The sequence below is a fragment of the Tremella mesenterica genome (genome assembly GCF_000271645.1).
Source record: "Tremella mesenterica DSM 1558 unplaced genomic scaffold TREMEscaffold_15, whole genome shotgun sequence".
In the NCBI taxonomy this organism is placed as follows: Eukaryota; Fungi; Basidiomycota; class Tremellomycetes; order Tremellales; family Tremellaceae; genus Tremella; species Tremella mesenterica.
Window position 1 is genome coordinate 414,296 of NW_006711239.1, and position 20,220 is coordinate 434,515.

General features: G+C 48.0%; 6 protein-coding genes across 6 annotated transcripts; 4 read left to right on the top strand and 2 right to left on the bottom strand.

Annotated features, from left to right (window-relative positions):
• Window positions 1–1,273: 1,273 nt before the first annotated feature.
• Window positions 1,274–3,643, bottom strand: TREMEDRAFT_65646 (uncharacterized protein; the record flags this gene model as incomplete). Its single annotated transcript, XM_007007744.1, has 5 exons — window positions 1,274–2,597; window positions 2,648–3,014; window positions 3,104–3,241; window positions 3,305–3,517; window positions 3,571–3,643. The coding sequence occupies 5 exons, from the start codon at window positions 3,641–3,643 to the stop codon at window positions 1,274–1,276; spliced, it is 2,115 nt and encodes a 704-aa protein (XP_007007806.1).
• A 4,517-nt stretch (window positions 3,644–8,160) lies between these two features.
• Window positions 8,161–8,659, top strand: TREMEDRAFT_65648 (uncharacterized protein; the record flags this gene model as incomplete). The annotated part of the gene is made up of 2 exons (XM_007007745.1): window positions 8,161–8,511; window positions 8,648–8,659. The coding sequence occupies 2 exons, from the start codon at window positions 8,161–8,163 to the stop codon at window positions 8,657–8,659; spliced, it is 363 nt and encodes a 120-aa protein (XP_007007807.1).
• A 5,675-nt stretch (window positions 8,660–14,334) lies between these two features.
• Window positions 14,335–15,615, top strand: TREMEDRAFT_65650 (uncharacterized protein; the record flags this gene model as incomplete). Its single annotated transcript, XM_007007746.1, has 2 exons — window positions 14,335–15,184; window positions 15,206–15,615. The coding sequence occupies 2 exons, from the start codon at window positions 14,335–14,337 to the stop codon at window positions 15,613–15,615; spliced, it is 1,260 nt and encodes a 419-aa protein (XP_007007808.1).
• Window positions 15,616–16,674: 1,059 nt separating this feature from the next.
• Window positions 16,675–17,283, top strand: TREMEDRAFT_65651 (uncharacterized protein; the record flags this gene model as incomplete). The annotated part of the gene is made up of 3 exons (XM_007007747.1): window positions 16,675–16,693; window positions 16,768–17,195; window positions 17,233–17,283. 3 exons carry the CDS (start codon window positions 16,675–16,677, stop codon window positions 17,281–17,283), a joined length of 498 nt encoding a protein of 165 aa, XP_007007809.1.
• Window positions 17,284–17,596: 313 nt separating this feature from the next.
• TREMEDRAFT_35286 (uncharacterized protein) lies at window positions 17,597–17,956 on the bottom strand (the record flags this gene model as incomplete). The annotated part of the gene is made up of 2 exons (XM_007007657.1): window positions 17,597–17,705; window positions 17,847–17,956. Coding segments are annotated over 2 exons (219 nt in total), but the record flags the coding sequence as incomplete, so codon positions are not given.
• Window positions 17,957–18,944: 988 nt separating this feature from the next.
• On the top strand, window positions 18,945–20,200 carry TREMEDRAFT_65653 (uncharacterized protein; the record flags this gene model as incomplete). Its single annotated transcript, XM_007007748.1, has 3 exons — window positions 18,945–19,475; window positions 19,613–19,746; window positions 20,008–20,200. 3 exons carry the CDS (start codon window positions 18,945–18,947, stop codon window positions 20,198–20,200), a joined length of 858 nt encoding a protein of 285 aa, XP_007007810.1.
• Window positions 20,201–20,220: the final 20 nt, after the last annotated feature.

Here is a 20,220-nt window from a genome sequence, read left to right on the forward strand (position 1 = left end):
GATGGGTTGGAGTAGGAGGATGTCGAAGATTATGTTGCTGGATGCGCGGTATGTCAGAGAGCGAAGACTAACAGACAGAAACCTCATGGGGAGCTTAAACCACTGGAGGTAGCTACGAAACCTTGGTCTAGCATCTCGATGGATTTTATCGAGGAGCTGCCAAATTCCCATGGATATAATTCCATCCTGGTAGTGGTGGATCGGTTGACCAAATGGGCCAATTTTATCCCGACTACGACGAAGTTAACCGCAGCCGGCCTATCAGAGTTGATATTGGACTATGTGGTGGCCCAGCATGGGTTGCCAGAGAATATAGTATCGGACAGGGGATCGAAGTTTACCTCCAAGTTCTGGAAGAATTTGACCGATAGTCTCGGAATAAGACTACATCTCTCTACTGCATATCATCCACAGACTGACGGACAGACCGAACGAACCAACCAGTCTTTGGAACTGTATCTTCGAATCTTCACCTCCTATCAGCAGAACGACTGGTCAAAGCTACTCGCTCGAGCTAGCTTTGCTTACAACAACACCCAGCACTCTGCGATAAACAAAACCCCATTCTATGCGAACTATGGATATCACCCTCGTTGGGCTGAAGAGATAAAGGCTAGCGAGGTCGAAGTGCCCGCTGCTACGGTGGTGGTAAAAGATTTGACTGAAATACACAAAGATTGTATCGAAGGAATTGAGAAAGCTAATGAGAAGTACGCCGAAGGATACAATAGGAAACACCGGACTACGCCGAACTTCGCGGAAGGAGACCTAGTGATGCTGTCGTTAGAGAATATTAAGACGAAGAGACCAATGAAGAAGTTAGATGTTAAGCAAAGTGGGCCGTACAAGGTAGTACGGCAGGTAGGTTCTCATGCTTGTAAATTGGAATTACCAGGAACGATGGCAGGTATCCATGATGTATTCCATGTCTCCTTGCTCCGTCCTTATCACCCTCCAATATTTCCTGGTCAGCAAGCTGAGCCACCTGGGCCAGTAGAAGTAGACAATGAGGGAGAGTCTTGGGAGGTAAAGGATATTGTGGACTCTAGAGTAAATAAGAGGTCAGGAAAGTTAGAGTACTTGGTAGAGTGGTTAGGTTACGAAGGAACAGACGATTCAGTATCATGGGAACCAGTGGAGAACGTCGATGGAGCTGATGACATATTGGCGAAGTTCCACGAACTTCACCCTACTAAGCCGAAGGAAGGGCGACTGCGAAGGGCTAGGAGATAGAACGTACTGCATACAACATAGGATTACAGCTACGTACCGCTCACTTGTCCTTACTCTTACCCTTACCTTTTCCTTTTCCTTTCTCCTTCGATCTACTCGGTCCCGCGGGATTGGTGTGGAGGCTACCGATGACCGAAGGTAGATCGAGAGTCTCAGACGGGAACGCAGTAGAGAGAGAAGCATTCCATGCCCGATTCATAGCCCCAAAGAAGTCACCGAAGTCCTGGACATCTCGAGCAGCTTGCATGCTCGGGGTCCTCCACAGAGAACGTATGGTCCGTAGACACTCGAAGGGAAGACTGAGGAGGTCGAGAGCAGTCTGGGCGGAAGCTGGGACACGAGAATTACTACGGCGACCTAACCAGTCAAGGGACGGTGGTGGCTCATACGCCATAGGAGTGACTAGGAAGGGGGTGTCGAACAGTCTTCGGCGAACATCGGCTATCTCAGTAAGGCTTCGGCGAGAGACGGCCGCTAACCTTGTCCTTGCTTCGTCGTCCAGAGCCCCAGTGTTGACTACATCTACTAACGCCGCAGTAAGATTGTTTAAAGCGTTAGCTTGACGAGAAGAGAAGTCAAGCAGGAGAGATGTATCATTTCGGGCGGCCTCAAGCTGAGTAGTGAGACCGAGGACGAGAGAACGATAAGTGGCGAATTCCTTTTCGTCCTCAGGAATACGGACGTCCAGGGAGATACGAGGGTGGACGAGGGACAACCGGGGAGCAGAGGGACCAGCACGCTGAGTATCTTCATTTTCCACATCACCATCATTGAAGGCAACCTCCTTCTCTTTAGATTTCCCTTTTGATTTCTTTAAAGACGACTTCGGTGTCTTCTGGGAAGCAGAGGGAGGGGTGACGGGAGGGGCCGCCGAAGAGGCCGGAGGAACAGAAGGACGCCGACTTCGGGTGCTGTGAGCCGGAGGAGAAGCTACCACTGGAGAGGACGGACGTGGCGCCGAAGGACGAGAGGCCGAAGGACGAGAGGCCGAAGGACGGGAGGCCGAAGGAGCAGAGGCCGAAGGACGGCGAGAAGACGAAGGAGGAACAGCCGGGAGACGTGATGGGCCGGCCACAGGAGCGAAGGGCGACGGCGACGGAGGCGACGGGCGGAGGTCCGGCGAAGTACGGCGAACCGACCGGAGAGACGAAGACGGTACCCGCGAACGGGGGACAGACGCTGGAGTCTGGGGAGGGGGGAGAGGAGAAGCGTCGAAGGGACGGGGCGGGATGTCCCGGGCAGAGGAAACGGGACAGAAGGAGCAGGGGCCAGACGTGCATGAAGCACAACGGAGGGCCTTGTTGTGTGGCCTGACTGCCTTGAGGCAGGGCCAGTTTGGACGATTATACGTGATAATCTCACGTCTACTAATTAGCAGGAGTAACTTAGGCGTAGTACGAATAGGTGGACTCACCGGCAACGATCACACGCTTCGTCAACACCAACCGCGATCCAACGACCAGGCTCGGACTTCATCTTCTCCCACAAGTACTCTTCTTCCCGCAGTGATCTCTTCACCCGTTTGGGCGAAGGCTCCCCTCTGGGAGAAGGGGGGGGAGCAGCGACAGGGGCGGCGGGAGCAGGACCGGCGGCGGCAGCAGGAGCGATGGCGGCGGCAGCAGCGGCGGCAGCAGCGGCGGCAGCGGCGATGGCGTTGGGGGGGGGGAGAACCCCGGAAGAGGAAGAAGAAGAGGAAGAAGAAGAAGAGGAAGAAGAAGAAGAGGAGAGGGAACGGCGTCGTTTCTGGCCCACAATTTGAGCAGGAGGAGGGGCAGGAGCGGCTGCGAGTTAGCAATGTCTTGGAGAGCTAAAGAACAGATAAACAAGGCCAAGTTCGGCGAAGGTGTGAGAGGTTGGACGAAGAACTCACGCTCAGGACTATCTACGTTGTTGTCCTCTACACTAACCGCCACCATATCATCATCCGAGTGTTCCTCTAACTCGGTTTCACCCTCCGACACGATTCTATCATCCTCATCACTATAATCACCCCCTTTTCCTTCGAAGTCTGACTGATCGTCCGACTCCGAACCACTGAGCGACTCCTGGTCGGAGGAGGACGGAGACTCACCAGGACGAAAGGCGGGCGTCCTGCGGCGAGGGCTGGCGGCAGGAGGGGAAGCAGAGCGAGAACCAGGAGGAGGAGAAGCAGAGGGAGAACCAGCGGGAGGACCGACGGGAGGAGAAGCGGAGCGAGGAGGCGGGACATCGCCAGACGGCTCCCCCAAAGAGAGGGTGCCGAGGCCGAGGGAGGAGACTTGGCGAGATCTGTCGCCGAAGGAAACTGAACATCAGCCAAGTCCGGCGAAGTAAGGTAAGTGTCGAGGAATAACTCACGAGCAGACGACACCATACCACCAAAGTTCCTCATGGCGGCGAAAGGGTTAGAGGTGGGAGTAGGAGGGGCCATGACGTTAAAAATACTTAAAGAAATAAAAGATGATTCAAGGTAACAAATCTGTTTTCTAGGTAAGAGAGATAGAAAGTTTTGAAAGCAGATGGGAAAAAGAGAGAAGCTCGGCGAACTGCTCAGTATTTAGTATAATCAAACCTAAACCCTCGTCGTCAACATGCGGCAAACTTCGCGTTTCATCAACAAAAGGCATCGCAGGGACGATCAAAATTCCCACGCTATAGTGTCTCATCTCAATATAAGCGAGGGTTACTTCGATAAACAACGGTGTTGTTCGGCTGCCATTCAGGAAGCGTGTCTCACCTACAAAAGACACAGGGCTTCTTACGGCAAACCTCGACGAAGTTAGGGGAGTCTCATTGTCGGGTTTTGGAGTGAAAGGAGGCCCAACTACGAAGTGCGGCGCAAAGAGCAGAAGGGTGAAAGATGGTCATGGGGAGGGAGAGAATGGGGGTACTACGCTGCTAAGTTCTCTTGACACGACAGAGGTGTAATCGCTCACGAGGACGTTCGCGGCTAAAGAAGGGGGCGACTGTCACGAACTACGTCGTGACACCTCGATTATTCCACCAACAATGACCCTCCTTTGACCATCAAAACCCCCATCACGTCTTAACCTCTTTACTCTACACGTAACTCAGGACTTCTGAGACCAAGTACGGCGAAGTTAGACGGAGTTAGGCTAGGTAGGGACAATGGGAGCAGAAGTACGGCGAAGTTAGACGGAGTTAGGCTAGGTAGGGACAATGGGAGCAGAAGTACGGCGAAGTTAGACGGAGTTAGGCTAAGTAGGGACAATGGGAGCAGAAGTGCGGCGATGTTAGGCGGAGTTAGTCTAAGTAGGGACAATGGGAGCAGAAGTGCGGCGATGTTAGGCGGAGTTAGTCGAAGGAGGAAGAGGATGGCCGAGGGCTCGGGGAAGTTGGACGAAGTGCGTTGAAGTACGTCAAAGCGCGAGAGGGTTGGATGAACGTCTAGGAGGAGTAGATGATATTAGCTGAGAAGATCGCTGAAGTTCTTCAGCGATCCTTGATTGTTGTCAGTAGTAAAAGACAGATAGAGATAGCTATAAATCAAGATACATCGCCATCAGTAGATCAAAACCCTAGTTAGAGTAACTACGCCGAAGTACGCCGTAGTTACACCCCTTTCGACGTCTGCGCCCTCCTGGTTGGGTGAGACATCGACTCAGAGCGTGAAGTTAGCCGAGGTTCGTCGACCGTCGGTCTATTAAGAAGTAGTTGTTCGACGGCCGTGACACTCCTTGGGTATGCTCTTACTCAGAAGGCGTACAGACTCTGGGATCCACTCGCTCGAAAGGTGATCATCTCGCGCGATGTCATCTTTGATATATCTATCTCACCGCAGAGAATGCTTCGCTCATCTTCTTCGCTCGCTGAGTTGAATAAGCTCTTTCTACTGGACACACAGCTTGGTGCCAGAACTAGATCGATCGAACTCACACCCACTTCTCAAACGAATAATTCGAGCATCTCGACCCCGGTCAATGCGTTTGAAGTGGTGGGAGATGGAGAAGTGGTGGGAGATGAAGAAGTGGTGGGAGATGGAGAAGGGGTGGGGGATGAAGAACTGGTGGGAGCAGGAGGACAGGGAAATGAAGGGCAAAACGAAGTAGAGCAGGACAATCAGGATCAATCGAACGAACTCGTTCGATATCCAGGATGGCAATATGAGGAAGATCCTCGCTTTGCTCGAGAGCATGCTCCCTCACCTGAGCTGGAGGAACAACAACCAGAACGAATGCAAACTCGCTCAGGTCGAACGTTTGGTCTTATCTCCCAGTACCCAGAGTATGAAATCGAGCTGAACGATTTTCTTGGTCGACCAGGTGAACAAGACTTCTCCCCTTCGGACGCTCGACTCCCTCAATGGCCAAATCCCCTCTCAGCATACTCGCTCACTGCCTTTGCAGCTCACATCTTGATCGATGAACCTCACTCATGGAATGAAGCAATTCGATCGAGCGATTCAATGCAGTGGAAAATAGCAGCTCAGGACGAGATGAAGTCTCTAGAAAAGGCAGGTGTCTATCACCTAGTACCTCGCTCGGCCGCTCAAGGCAGGATTGTAACTTGCAAATGGGTTTTTAGGGTCAAGAGATTTGCCAATGGTGACATCGATCGGTTCAAGGCTCGACTAGTCGCTCGAGGTTTTACCCAACAACCAGGTATTGATTATGATGAGACATTTGCTCCTGTTGCCAAGTTTCAATCCATTCGAACAATCCTTGCACTTGCTGCTATGCACGATCTCGAACTTCATCAGATGGATGTAAAAACTGCCTTCCTCTATGGTTCGCTCGATGAAGTAGTCTACATGGAACAGCCGGAAGGGTTCGCTCAAGATGAAAAGATGGTCTGGAAGCTAGACAAATCCCTCTATGGACTCAAGCAGGCACCTCGAGCTTGGTACCGCAAACTTGACTCAACACTTCGCTCACTCGGGTTCATTCGAACAATGTCCGATCACTCGATTTATGTTCGAGGTCAGTTTGATGATCTGATTATTGTTGGAGTGTATGTGGATGACCTCACCATTGCTGCCTCTCGCTCGAGCACGCTCGAGTTCTTCAAGAATGAAATGTCAAAGCGATATGACATGAAAGATCTTGCTGAGCTGCACTTTATCCTCGGTTTACAAGTCAAGCGCAATCGATCGAAGCGCCAGCTCGATCTATGTCAAACTCAATACATTGACACCATCCTCACACGATTTGACATGCAAGATTGCAAACTGAAAGATACACCTATGAAAGAAAAGACAATCCTACATGCTCGCCTACCTGAAGAACCCACAACCAATCGAGCTCAATATTTGACAGCTATTGGTTCGCTCATGTATGCCATGCTTGGAACTCAACCAGACCTTGCATATGTGGTTGGTTTGCTTGGTCGGTTTTCAAACGACCCCTCTATCACTCATTGGGAAGCAGTCCTCTCTGTCTTACAATATTTCAAACAAACCCGAACGGTCGGTATACGATATGCGAACGGTGGGAGCGAACTGGATGGATTCAGTGATGCAGATTTTGCCACGAGCGATACCGACGTCGATGTACAAGCGGTTATGTGTTTCGACTCTGGGGTGGGACCATTAGTTGGCAGTCAAAGCTTCAGCCTTCTGTTGCTCTCGCAACAGGAGATGCTGAATATGTGGGACTCGCTCAAGCCGCTCGAGAAGCAATGTGGCTTCGTTCGCTCTTGTCAGAACTTGGGTTTGCTCCCAAGAAAGCAATCAAGCTCTATGGGGATAATCAAGCATCAATCGCCATCGCTCGAAATCCAATTGGTCACTCTCGAGCAAAACAGATCGATATTCGGTTTCATTATCTTCGTGAACTAGTTGAACGATTGATCATCAACATTGAGTATGTCAAAACTGCTGCAATGCTTGCTGATGGACTCACAAAACCCCTATCACCGACTTTGTTCGCTTGGTTCACAGAAATGCTCGGTCTATCGCTATTTCCTGCTAGCAGTGAGAGTACCTGTGTAGTTTATGTTCAACAGCAATAGCTTGGTGGGAGTGTTGGAGGGATTGAATAAGCTATGGGTGTTGAAACTTTTCTCTTCGTTCGTTCGTTCATGTCTTTATGCATTACTATATCGTTCGATTACAACTCCAGAGAGCTTTTCAACTTACGTATGTAGGCGGGGTATTTGTGACTTCTATAGCGGCTTGTATCTCTGCACATCCGGCTCAAGGAGGAGGACATTCCCACGGACATGTGTGAGACTTCTTGATTCAGGGTAACCATGGAGACCAAAGGAAGAAGTACAAAATGTGTTATGAAGGAGGTTTTCACTTCTCTATTGTTAAGTCCCAGGACTTCTCTACAAAGCGCAAACAGAGCCTGAATACCTCTGTGGAGTAGGCGTTGGCAGTCTTATTGGTCACTCCCAAACAAAGACATCTTAAGATCATTGGAAGCAGACATATATGTTCAGCAGATGACCATATGGCACAAAGATGCAGGGTGAATGGTGTCACAGAGAACACCATATCACTTGTGTGGTTGAAAGTCGTTGTTGCGGCTGGTATGCCATGTCCATATTGGGATTGTGGGTGGGGCAATAGACCACCGAGTCACAAAACAGTCCGAGTCTTATGTACAATTCTTACAGTGAGAACCTCATATGCTTCAAGGCAGGGAATCACCAAAAGTGGTGGTGAGGGAAGCCATTTGACGGCGCGTCCCTTCCGTGCGAAATCTCACCTGTCCTCATAGTGGCACTGGGAGCTATGTGCCCCATTCATGGTGCCACTTTGATCTAGCTATTCCAACGGAAAGTGGACTGACTGGAGAAGCAGCGCACGGATCCTTTCTTCCTGGACTCCCTTCTTTCCCATGAAGCTCTACAGCTATTCTCAGACCTGACTCATCTCTCTCTATCCTTGCCCACAGTTTTGATCTGTTCTTCTCTCTTAACTACATCTCATGGTCCTCCCGCCCAATCTGAATACAAGACGGAAAGTAGGAAGCATCACACATCATGGCGTCCATGGAATCCCCACCTCCCGGGGACTCAATGCCAGCGGGTTCATCAACCACGTCATTGCCTCAATTAACCTCAACGCCGACATCGAAGCTACCTTCAATCCTACTAAAGCCTTCCCGTCCTACAGTTGGAACCAGAATACTCAATTTCTTCCGCAAGTTATACCGTGAACCTTACACAGATGAAGAACCACTTACCTACCGCATGCCTTGGGGACACAATGTAGTAGTATTGACATGGTCATATGGAAGAATTCTTCATGCTGCCTTGGGAGCTCCTACCGCTGAGGAGTGTATTGCTGGTGCACCAAAACTGGCCAGCATCATGCAAAGAGCAAGTGGTGAAGTGAGTGATCTGGAACACCTGGTCACACACAGAAAGTGGGGTAGATTGGAGGAAACATGGTATAAGAGAATCCAAGAGGCCACCAAAAGAGAAGAGACTGTGATACAAGAGAGGATTGAAGCTGAACAGCCAACAGGTATGGAGGTAAATGCACCGGAAAATATAGTAAGACAGAATCACGTGTGGAGAAGGGGTTGCATGCTGATGTCACACAGAGTACACAAGGCAGCAAGAGGGATCCCAAGTGGGTGACATGGAGTGTAGAAAAATTACCAGAATTGTATCGAAACCCAACTCGTACAGACTATTGCAGAGGCTTTGCAGCAAATGTGTCTATTCTTTCTTTGGTCTTGTCGGAGCCTCCCTCCCTGGTGCGCGGTATCACCCAAGGAACCCGGATGGGTGATAATGCAACATCTACGGGAAGTACTTCTGCTCTCACAAGAATCATGGCTCAGAGTGGTGGAGATGTGTCCAGTGTTGATTGTTTGCTAATAATTAGATGGTAATACAGAGAGGAAAAAGAGCATGCATCAATTCTACATGTCTCTATACTTATCACATTCCACTCACACGCAGTAAACCAGAAACGATCGAATAAAGTTCAGAGGATAAGTTGAACGGAGAAATATTCGACGGAAGGGGTAATTATCTAACGGCGGTTCGGCCGTCCTGGCCCGATTCTATCGGCTAACATTGATGACCCAAGCAGAAAAGTAAATCACCCATCGTCACATCGGCGAAAGGTTCAGTGTTAGGTGCCGCGCGGAAGACGTGACCCTTCAGAGATGCACGGGTTCTGAAACATGGATAGGTGCCGAACTGAAGAAGCGTGACTCTCTGAAGATGCACGGAGTGAATCCGTGCTGCTTCAAAGATGCATGGCTCAATCTAGTATTGCTTGCTATACCGTATCATCATCGGCCCCATCATCAGCCCCTTCCCCTATCAATTGATAACCGTACTTCCTTTTGAACTCTTCTCTTGCTAGGATCACACCTTTCACATGAAGCATCAATTGCGCCTGCTCTGCTCCAAAACCCCTCTGCATTACCCCACGACGTCCCCGAGCCATATGTCGCAACATCACTTCTCGCCAAAGCCAAGTCTTGTACTTCCTCGACAATGCGCGCATGGATCTGTCCAAAGTCCAGGTGTGACCGTCTGCCTCCCAGCTTTCCGCCAGCCATAATTCATCTCTCTTCTTTGGAAGATAATCCTTATAGTCTTCCAAAGGGCTCTTGCCATGCCAAAATGCTGGAAGAACATCACGTTCTTCTCTGTCACTTTATGTTTCATACTCAGAAAAGTGCTCCGGCCAGTCGGTGACATGGCTTGAGTCACTGTCATTTTCGATTGGAGGAGTATGTTCAATGGAGGGAGCCGTGATCGAAGTATCCTCATCTTCAGCTCATCAATCAGCAAAAACATGTCACAATTAAGGAGTGCACGTACCGCTTGAACTTGATTTCGCCGGAGTTTCTCTTCTACGTCGCTTCTTGCTCTTCTGTTTTTTCTTCTTGGGGAGAGATGAAGCATTGGCCCCAGGATCGCTCAGATCGATAAATGTTCTCTCAGTCGCTGTCAGACGTGAGAAATTCGTACACTCTCTTTCTGCACCATGACAGTAAAGCGAGCACTTCACACCACGTTTCCTGCATTGACACTGTACTGTAGCACATTGTCCCTTGCAGTGACAACAAATTTCAATTTTGGTGAGGCCTGTAGAATTAGCCTCAAATGGGGACAGTATCAGAGGCTCACCAAATAGCTTTCTTGCTGCACCCTTCAGCGAAATTACTGGTTCTCTCTTCCAATGTAGGACAGCAACGTGGACAGCATCTGGAATTTCGAAATGATCGGCTGGATTGAGGACCTTGCTCCGGTATAACCTGTCTAGTACCCCGGCTTGACAAAGTAGACGGTATGATTTAGGCTCATTTGGAGCAGAGAATACCTCACAGACGAGACAGGGAATACGGCTAGCCGATGCCCCAGGACGGTCAATTGCTGGAACCGCAAGAGTGACCTTATCACCAACCTCGTATTGAAAATGGGTATGATCATTGCCATAACGTGCAATCATCCTTTCTCGAACAACTTCCTGGCGTTTTTGCATTTGTACATGAAGCTGGTCACGCTGGGAATTCAGTGCTGGATCCAACAGCTGCTGAAATGTGGCCATGGTTGGTGACTCTACCATGTTAGATGGCCAGACAAACAGCACAGGAGATACTCACCACATGGCTTCCTCCGGCGACGCTGTCAAAGAAGAGTGTGTCTGCTGCCCCACAGCTTGCTGACTGGCCGTGTTCTCTTCTTCAATAGTTGGGATTCGATCCACGTCTGGCCCACTTTCCCAGCGGAACACCACCTCCGTTGACAAATCATCCTCCTCATCTTCTACTCCATCTTCCACATTCCTCTCCTCATAAACAACAGTACGGTTCTCACCTGTGGCCCAAAGCTGAATCTCTCGGTGTTTCCGCCCAAAGACGGCTTCATGAGGCGTGCACAATGTTGCGCTATGTTGGGTGAAATTGATTGAGCGAATAACATGGGGTAAGCCATCCACCCTACAGGTCAATGAGATGCAATCCCCAGTGTACTGAAACTCACCACGGTTGTTCGGGATGTTCAAGCCGCCATTTGGCAAGACGGGTTTTCACTGTACCATTTGCCTGCTCTACCAACCCCTGTACACGAGGTGTTCCAGGTAAACCATGCTTAATCTTCATGCCATATACCTCAGCAAGGCTTGTTATCAAGGTGTTGCAGAATTCACGTCCGTTATCTGATTGTAGGATATCTGGGGCGCCAAAGTGGTTGATCCATAGGAGCAGGCAGTATTCAACTTCCTGTGCAGTTTTCTGTTTCATTGGGTACTTGAGAGGTCAGCCTACCTTGTTCTCAAAGATTCAAGGAAAGCGTACGACTTCTGAGTACTTGGAGAAATGATCCTTTATGTGGCATATCCAGCGATAGTTCTTACCCCGAGTTTTACATTCATCAGAGCGCATGTCAATTCAGTCGATCTGTATTCGTTCAAAGGGGTCATTGGACTTGATGGGCTGCAGGTCGCCTTTGTCCTTGCTCCGAGCCCTATACTTGCACCTAACATAAAAACCGGAACGGCGCGGAACCAATTTGGCTGGGAAAGCGTTCCGGTTTTTTTGTTAGTTGCCAGTATGTTCAGTCTTATGATAAACAGTCTGAACTCACCTCCACTGGCAGATGTTGCAAGCGTCAATGACTGCTTTGACTTCCTTTTTACCCACTCCTCAATAATGGGCTCTTATCTCAGCACGGGTTTTGTTTTGTCCGGAATGTGATACCACATTACAGTGTACATGTTTGATCTTTGCTAGTACCTGTGAGACTGGAACAAGTTTGAACCATGTATCGGTCGAAAGTGGCTGCATGAGAATGTCCTGCCCATCTTCGCTTAGTTTGTGTTGCTGACGAATACGAGTCATCATGAATTATGAGGCGTGATGAATGGTGGGGATTCATTCGGGTGAACAAGAACCCATCTTTGATTGTTGTACTCCTCATCTGATATCGTATGATTGAACCTCTGATCAATGAGCCACTGCTGGAAGCCGTTCTCAAAATCTGCGCTAAACACGGAGGCAGGTATGGACATGGTCAATGAAGCAACTCTGTGGTTTCTCAGGAAGAGAGGGAGGTGTTGACAAGTTCTCGAGATCACGGAAAAAGTCTAAGTGGCAGCTACCCGTGCCGCTTCAGAGATGCACGGCTTTTGGGCCGTGTCAGTCTGAAGAGTCACGCCTTCAGGATGGCACGATCCCACCCGTGCATCTTCAGAGCTGCACGTCTTCCGTGCGGCACCTAACATTCAGTTCATCACGCTCCCAACTAGGGACACGTCTGCTGATAAGGATCAGGATGGTGAGACTGAGATTGTGGCTGAAGGCTCTTGCCAACAAACCGAGTAATCACACATAAGCTCTGATGATGATGATGACACCAGAAATGACGCCGGCTTTAAAAGCAGTAATCCCTCATGTTTGCCTTCCCCAAGCAAATCAGCTTCCACAAGCATTATGGGAGAAGAAGAGTTTATTGCGGAACAAGATATGAACATAAATTCTGGCAGCTCAAACCTTCTAGACGATGATGCTGATGATTGTACTCTCGGTGGAATGACAAGAGGTACAAAGAGACCTGGCCCATTGGGGAGGAGGCGGCCACGAAACTGGAAAATTTCTACCACCAATGAGACATCAGGGGCATGACAAGGGAGCTCAGAAGATCTAGTGTTCTGTGGACAGATGTCTTTGACTTCTTGAAGTCTACCAATGACTCATAAATCACCTCTTGATGCTAGTACTTGGAGCAGGCAGACTCCCATCTACCGCAGAGTAGTTGGAAGATAAAAAAAAGTGTTCCGGGGTGGAGTGAATGGAGTTGACTACATCAAATAATCTTTCACTCAGGGGTGGAACATCTCTGCGTTGGAGGTAGGAACGGCAGTCCTATAGATCGCTCACGTGACCGAAACTTTCTTTCAGCGAGGTTCTTAAGACCCATCATGTTATCCTGTTTCTTTCTCATCACTCTTAAGAAAGTGCTGAGCAGGAAACAGGTGACCGGATAGCCAAATCCGTCGCTCTGAAGATTATTTTCGTCATGAGAGCAAGGAGATAGGTGCCACCACGGGAGATACCAAGAGTACCCTAATTACATTGTTTTGTTTAAGGTGAATGCATCAGCAAGTTGTTAGTGACAAGGTGGTGCATTTCTCGCTGTATTGGATGAACTGTCATCTCATTCACTAGACAAGAGCCGAGTCACTCACTGATCGTTGGTCAATCTCATGACCTTCGAGAGGGTGCTGTGTTATGGACAGCATCAGATAGATGTACCTTTTCCTGTGTACCTTGTTCTTCACGTCCTTGAAGACTACTCTCCCCTCCATCATCCAAGGAGTGTAAGTATCATTGATTGTTGGTTCACTTCGTGTGGGTCCGAGCGCATCGGATGAGATCCGTAAGAAGCTCCGACTTTCTTCCCCCTTCTCCCTTCACTTCTCGGATCATCCATCTCGGGTATAACAGTCCAGGCTTGATTCAATGAATGCATCTTCTTGTGTACTGCCATTCGATGAATGGAGGGACAATGCAGTGTCTACTTGTCCTTCATGATAAATAGCCAACTCCATAATCTCTCAACTCCCCTCCATATCGTTTCCCAACAACGCAATTTCGAGATTTTTGAGGGTACTCAAGACGTACTGACATGACTACAACTATAGATTAAGCTAAAATGAGTATTATACCAAATGTCACCCATAAGGGAACTCATGGACCTTCCCGTTCAATTTTAAGGAATGGAAATGTTAGGGACACCGCCGGAGACGGACAGCTCCGGAGCTGCACGGACCCCATCATTCCCAGCCAGAGACGTTCCACTCCGGAGTGGTCTGAGTCCTTTGACATGCTCAGCTGGAGAATCATCATCACATGAGATGAGGAAGAGCATGCTCAGCTGGAGAATCATCATCACATGAGATGAGGAAGAGCATGTCATACATAGCGTATGGGAAACATATGATCTAAACTCCCTTACATGTGAGCAGTAGTTCTGCATGAATTTCTCTTCCACTTTGACCAAAATAATTTGTTCCTCAACACCAATAGTTCTTGCCTCTTGGGCCAATATCTTGAGATGATTGTGCTGAATTTGAAGCCACTGTTGAAGCAGTTATATACCCACACAACTTCCAGAGCTTACTAACATAGACTATCAATGCCAAGAGGTGTCATCTGGGTTTACTAAAAAAAGGTATTATATTTCTGCATGACTAGGATCAGAATCTCCGGCTGGGTCCGGACACCTCTGGAGGTGCATGGTTCTCTGGCTGGGTCCAAAGGGGGTGTTTTGAACCGTGCAGCTCTGGAGGTGCATGTCTCCGGCAGTGTCCCTAACAGAAATATGACCACCATTCCACCCCCTGTCCAAACGTCCGGGACTACAGAAGGTTCCATAATTGACACAATGGTCAGGTCTGTTCGGTCATTCATTGAAAACATCAGTGGAGTGCCAAAGCCCTCAGCGCCAAAATGGAAAAACCATGAGGTCAAAACATGGTTCAAAGATGGAACTTTGTATGTGGCACTTAAAGCTGACCGTAAAGTGTTAGGAAGGGCTCAACGGCTGGGAAGCATCTACAATTCCGCATACGACGATTTCACTTCGAGAATCACAGCTTTGTTCGAACTTAGTAATGAAAGCCTTGATGACAGAGAGATTGGGAGATTATGGTATGAATCAGTGTGTTGGGCCACAGAACGTGATAATGATGGAAGAAGGAAACAAGGTGAAGCAGCTGGTGTGAGTAATTCCTTCAGACCATATGTGGTGCACAGGCTACCAGCTGCACCAAGTGAATCTGGTTGTGTAGAGCATACACTTTACCGTACAATACCTCCAGGACACTTCTGCCTACCAGCATCCAATCCAAGGTCTCTAGTTACTGGAGAACAAGTACCGAATGGTTCTGAGAGTATTGGCAAACAAGAAGACGTTTGCAGCAGCTCGAACAACTCGGACAACTCGAAGAGCTCGAAGAGCTCGAACGATGAGTTATTGGAGGCACTCATCATCACGACAAAAGCAGGATTACGTCAACTTATAGCCAAGGAAGAAAGTTAAAAGCTCCAATCAGGAGATAACGTTCGAGAGACACCTCTCCGAACCCGCAAGGTAGAATTCGGAGGAGTCAAAGAATGGCGATATGATTCACGTCTAAATACCAAAGGTCGCCGTAATTCTGGAGAAGAAAATCAGAGTGTGAGGAGATGGGTTCCTCAACCAGTGGGTGAAGCTTTGCGTTATGGTGAGGTACCAACTACAGTCATCATAAAGGACTATCGATGCTGGGTTATAGATCCATCCACTGGTCTTCGGTATGCTGTCTTGACCAATTACGATGGGCCAATACGCTCTGTTCATAACAATGTACATGGCGAAAATCAGGAGGAACTTGGGACCAACGACTCCGGCTCAACGGAAAGCTCAGGAAGTGAAGATGGGGACGATGATAGTACTCTGGTCGAGAGTACCACGTCCTGTTACTGAAATATATCACGGATTTCACACATGTCTCCTATAGTTGATGATGATGATGAAATATATGTACATCAGTTGACTTATTGTCCATTGATCAACTACTTGATCAGGATGAGAAATCACATGAACTCGTATCATCACAACTGTGATTATCTGCACTCCGTGCGCGCACCGGCCAACACTTCAGACTTGAAATCCATCTATCTTCTCCTTTCTGTTTCATGATACAAAGGAGATTGTGACCCAGATTCCAACTCCACCCCAACTTATCCTTCTTCTTTCCAGACCACTAACATCCTTCTGAACAGGTTTATTGCACGTTTCACCTACGTTCCGAACATCTCTCTGCATTTACTGTCTGTGCACTTCTGATACAACTTCTTCACACCTTGAAACCCATTCACATGGTAGGTCAAGGAAGCCACATGACCACAGTACCTTCTGATCTCTCTCTGGAGTACTCCGGCACTCCCTCACAGCCATCACAAACACCCTCAATGTAGTGAACCTACATGAGTAGTAGTATACACCTTCCATACTTCTCTTGTATCTGTCTCGTCTATCTAGTAGTTACGACCTCTGTCCGTAGTTGGAGGCGACTCTTAGCAAATGACCTGTCCGTAGTAAGACTCTACTCATCTTGAGTCGCTTCCTTGCCCGTATTAAACCACGAACCCGTATAATTCCACGTAGCTGTTCCGTACTACGGAACCCCAATCATGTATATAAGCTGGGTCTGAGGGGGATCTCTTCCTCCATTGTCTTTCTTCTCACTTCTTCTTCTCCCTCCTTCTTCTCCTCCTTTTTCCTCCATCCTCTCTCAGACCCTCTTCAGTTTCCTTGATACACTCTTTACTGACCATTACTGACCTTTGATCCATTGTTGACTAGTATTATTCACATCACAGAGTTCCGACAGTATCCAGCCCTACGGGTAGGTTACATTTATTTATTTGTGGTGATCCTCACAAGCAGGATCATTACACTCAAGGACCGCAAAACAGCCCAGTTCGATCCTTCTCTCCCCACCCCAAGCTATCCCACCTGAGCTCTTGACATTCCCTGAACATGACAATGCAGAACCAGGGTGAGCTTCTCAGCCATGGGATACAGGAGAAAGACAAGTGTGCGCATGGGTGGACAAGAAGACTCTTTATTTAGCATTCCCACCCAAACAGGGAACAGAACATGCAACAGATTGGAAACTCAGATGGATAATGCAAAAAGCGTCATTACAGGTAGAAGAGCTTAGAAGTTTTCTGTTTGACCAATCACCAGAAACTACTTTGAGCGGAGAGAAGGGGAGAATTGCCGATCAGATGTGGTTGGAGATTGTGAGATCGGCTACAGAGGAGGTGGAGAGTGACATGTTGGAGCAGGGAAATACAATTATAAGATCGAAATGGTCTGTGGGGATCTTACCGGATGATCATCGTCTACCTAAAGAAAGGGGGATGATGAGAGAATTAGCTTATTATTCTTTTGTCCTCTGTCCAGATTGGCAACATTCTACAGGTGCCACAAGTTCTGGTGAAAGACAAACTGTCATAAGGAATGATACTGAAATGTCTATTGTCCAAGTGGAAACGGTTGGTTCTGAAAATGATGTGATCATAGAGGAAGTAGCCAGCGGAAATAACATGGTCGAAACATGCCTGCAAAGGTCGGAAAAATTAATCAGATTTGCTGAAGAGTTGGCTCAAAGACCGGAACCGAGTATATGGTCAATAATGCGGCTCAAGTTGGGGCTACGACAATCAATACCGCCGGCCAGGTCCCGAAGCTGGCGAGAAGAAGTTTGATGAAAGTTCTAGGGGTCTAGTGAGAGAAGTCAATCTGCATCAACCAAACAGGGCTAGAAGTTCATAAGATTTTCTATTCAGATCACAGAGTTAGTATGTGAGGATCACGTGTCATAATGATTAAGGAGTATCTCCCATTCTCCTATGTGAGAGAAGCGGAAAGACGAGATGACGTGATGCATATGAATTCACACCACCCGGATAGCCAATGCCACACACACAAATATTATAGAATCATTACTGTACATTTCCTGAACTGCAACGTCGGTATCTTCCCAATGACATGACATGTCCGCTCTGAAAGTCAGCACACTCCTCTCTGACAATCAGGTATGTGATATGTCATCAAGCAAACGTATTACTTCTAGGTTGAAGATAGGTTAGTTTCCGAAAGAAAACAAGGAGCTTTGAAGAGAGTAGGGGATAAGAAATACTCACCTCCCGGCCTGTCCAAGATTCTCCGACAAAGTTGTGGTGACGACATATTTAAACCCTCTCGGTTCAATCTCCATCATACGTTGTTTGACCCTCTTCCCGTCAACCTTGACCACTACTATATCAGAGGAGAAAGAAACTCACTTCCGATATATCTTTGCTGTAGGAAGCCATCCGAGGTTTGTCTGTATTATCCCAGAAAGCACCTGTATATGAGCCGATAACCACAGCCAGGATTCGCCGTTCGGCGGTGCGTTCAATAGGGCGAGATGAACATTTCTCCTGGTCTGATGGTCGTCTTTGAGATATTGTAGCGATGATGTGTTTGCTGTGCATGACAGAAAAATAGTAGTGGAGTCTTGATGTATGGGAGTTACAAGGATCTCGGACATACCTGTCAAAGATTTAGAAATAATCTGGATCTCAGCACGAGCCTTTCTGGTTCATTCAATGATAATGGTAAGCGAAAGAGCCGTATGAACGAGCGAGTGACTAGGAGGGATGATAAGTGAAGGTAGAAGGGACGGACCGTTTTCATGTATGGTCTCAGTGAGTCTGCCGGGAATCTAGCTCGTCAGCCCCGTTTAACCATGTGATTGTGACCATGTATGGAGAGGAAGGAGAGTAGACCGAGGGGATGATGTATCAGGGTGATGACAACGTCATGTAGCTTTGTCCAACATGGTCGGGATAGGGCAAAAAACGAGTAAAGACAGATAGGAGAGAGAAGATAGTGAAGCAGAGTCATGATCACTCACTTTGTCCGAGGAGGAGAAGAAGCACCTGATCTAGAACCAGGTAAAGGTGGTGACAGAGCTCCATTCAATCGTGAAGACGACGACATATCGAAGTAATTCCTCCCTCTTTCTCCTCCAACTTTCTGATACCTTCTATTTATTCTTGTCCGATGTCCTGTCCTTGACCGATATCGTGTGAGTTGTACTTATATATGTAGAAAAGTCAAAGTAAGGAATGAAACATCAAAGTTGAAACTCGGACGCGTTTTCTTTCTTCTTTTCCTTCCCAACCTTCTCCCCATCCCCTCATACCAACTACTACTACCTATATACATAGTGAACACAAGCTAAACGACCTCTCTCCATGTCAATCACCGCCTCTCCCAGTCTTTCCTTACTCAATTTGGAAGACCCCCACCCTGTTCCACACTTACGTGCCTCTTCTTACCCACCACGTTCTCACCCCGTTCATTCCACCCGACCACCTTCCCCAGTCCAACTCCGCGATCAGACTAACCCTTGGGTAACGGCACTACAACATCCCAGACCTCAAAGACATGTGGTCATGACGGACAGTATCAGTTCTATTCAGAGTGGTTGGGGAATACGTAGTGTTGAACAAGCTCGACAACCGGAATGGGAACCTCCGGAACGTTTTGCAGAAGTTGTAGTAGGTTCTCACATGACCTCGGGAGGTTTGGAAGGTTCGGGAGGTGCGGGAGGTTTGGGAGGTGCGGGAGGTTTGGGATTAACTGGAGGTGTAGGAAAGGGGAAAGATATATACAAGGAGAAGAAGAAGGATATCAAGAGGGATGAGAGGGATGAGAATGGGAGTTTAGTGGTAGAGATATGGGCGAGGGTTATGGATAGTAGTAAAGGTAGAGATAAAGTTTTGGTGAGTGGATCTTCTAACTCTCTTTGTATGACCTGATGGTCTTCTACTCTTTGTCAACTTGATAGCTCTCGATCTTGGAGATGGGACGCTCCTAGAGATACTGAGATATGATGGAAACCTCATAGCTGACATGATAGAAATGCCTACAATATTCACTCCGTACCTACCTATACATCCTAGGTCTGATAGCTACCATCCGTCCACTCAGACCGTGGTTCAAATCTCATTCCAAACGATTGAGAATAGCAGTTTCAGGATTGTCTCTCACTAGGTAAAATACTCTCATCTCTCCCCCTTCACCCTTCCCCATTCCCCTTGTGCCCCTTCACCATTCCCCTCGTGTCCCTTCACCACAAATCTCAATATACCATTCATCGAACACCCCGTGCTGTGATCCCCATAAGATATTCAACTCTCAATACTCCACCTCTGATCTCACACATAACGTTCGCCTTCTTCCCGCCGGAAGAAGTTTGATACCTGAAGCCGAAAAAGCCGGTTGAGATACTTAATTTTCTTGCTGATCTCACAGAAAATGTCTTCTCCTTCTTAACCCCCTTCATCCCATAGCCGACCTTCTTTCCCATCAACCTATGTCCCCAAGAGATATGTTTCTACACCTCTTCGATCTTGTCTCTGCTTTATCAGACGACGTGTATTGTTTATCTAGATTAGGATTGGTCAATAAACGTAAAGGCAAAGTAGCCGACAGATGGGCAAAGTGAGTAAATTCCGTCTCTGTTCT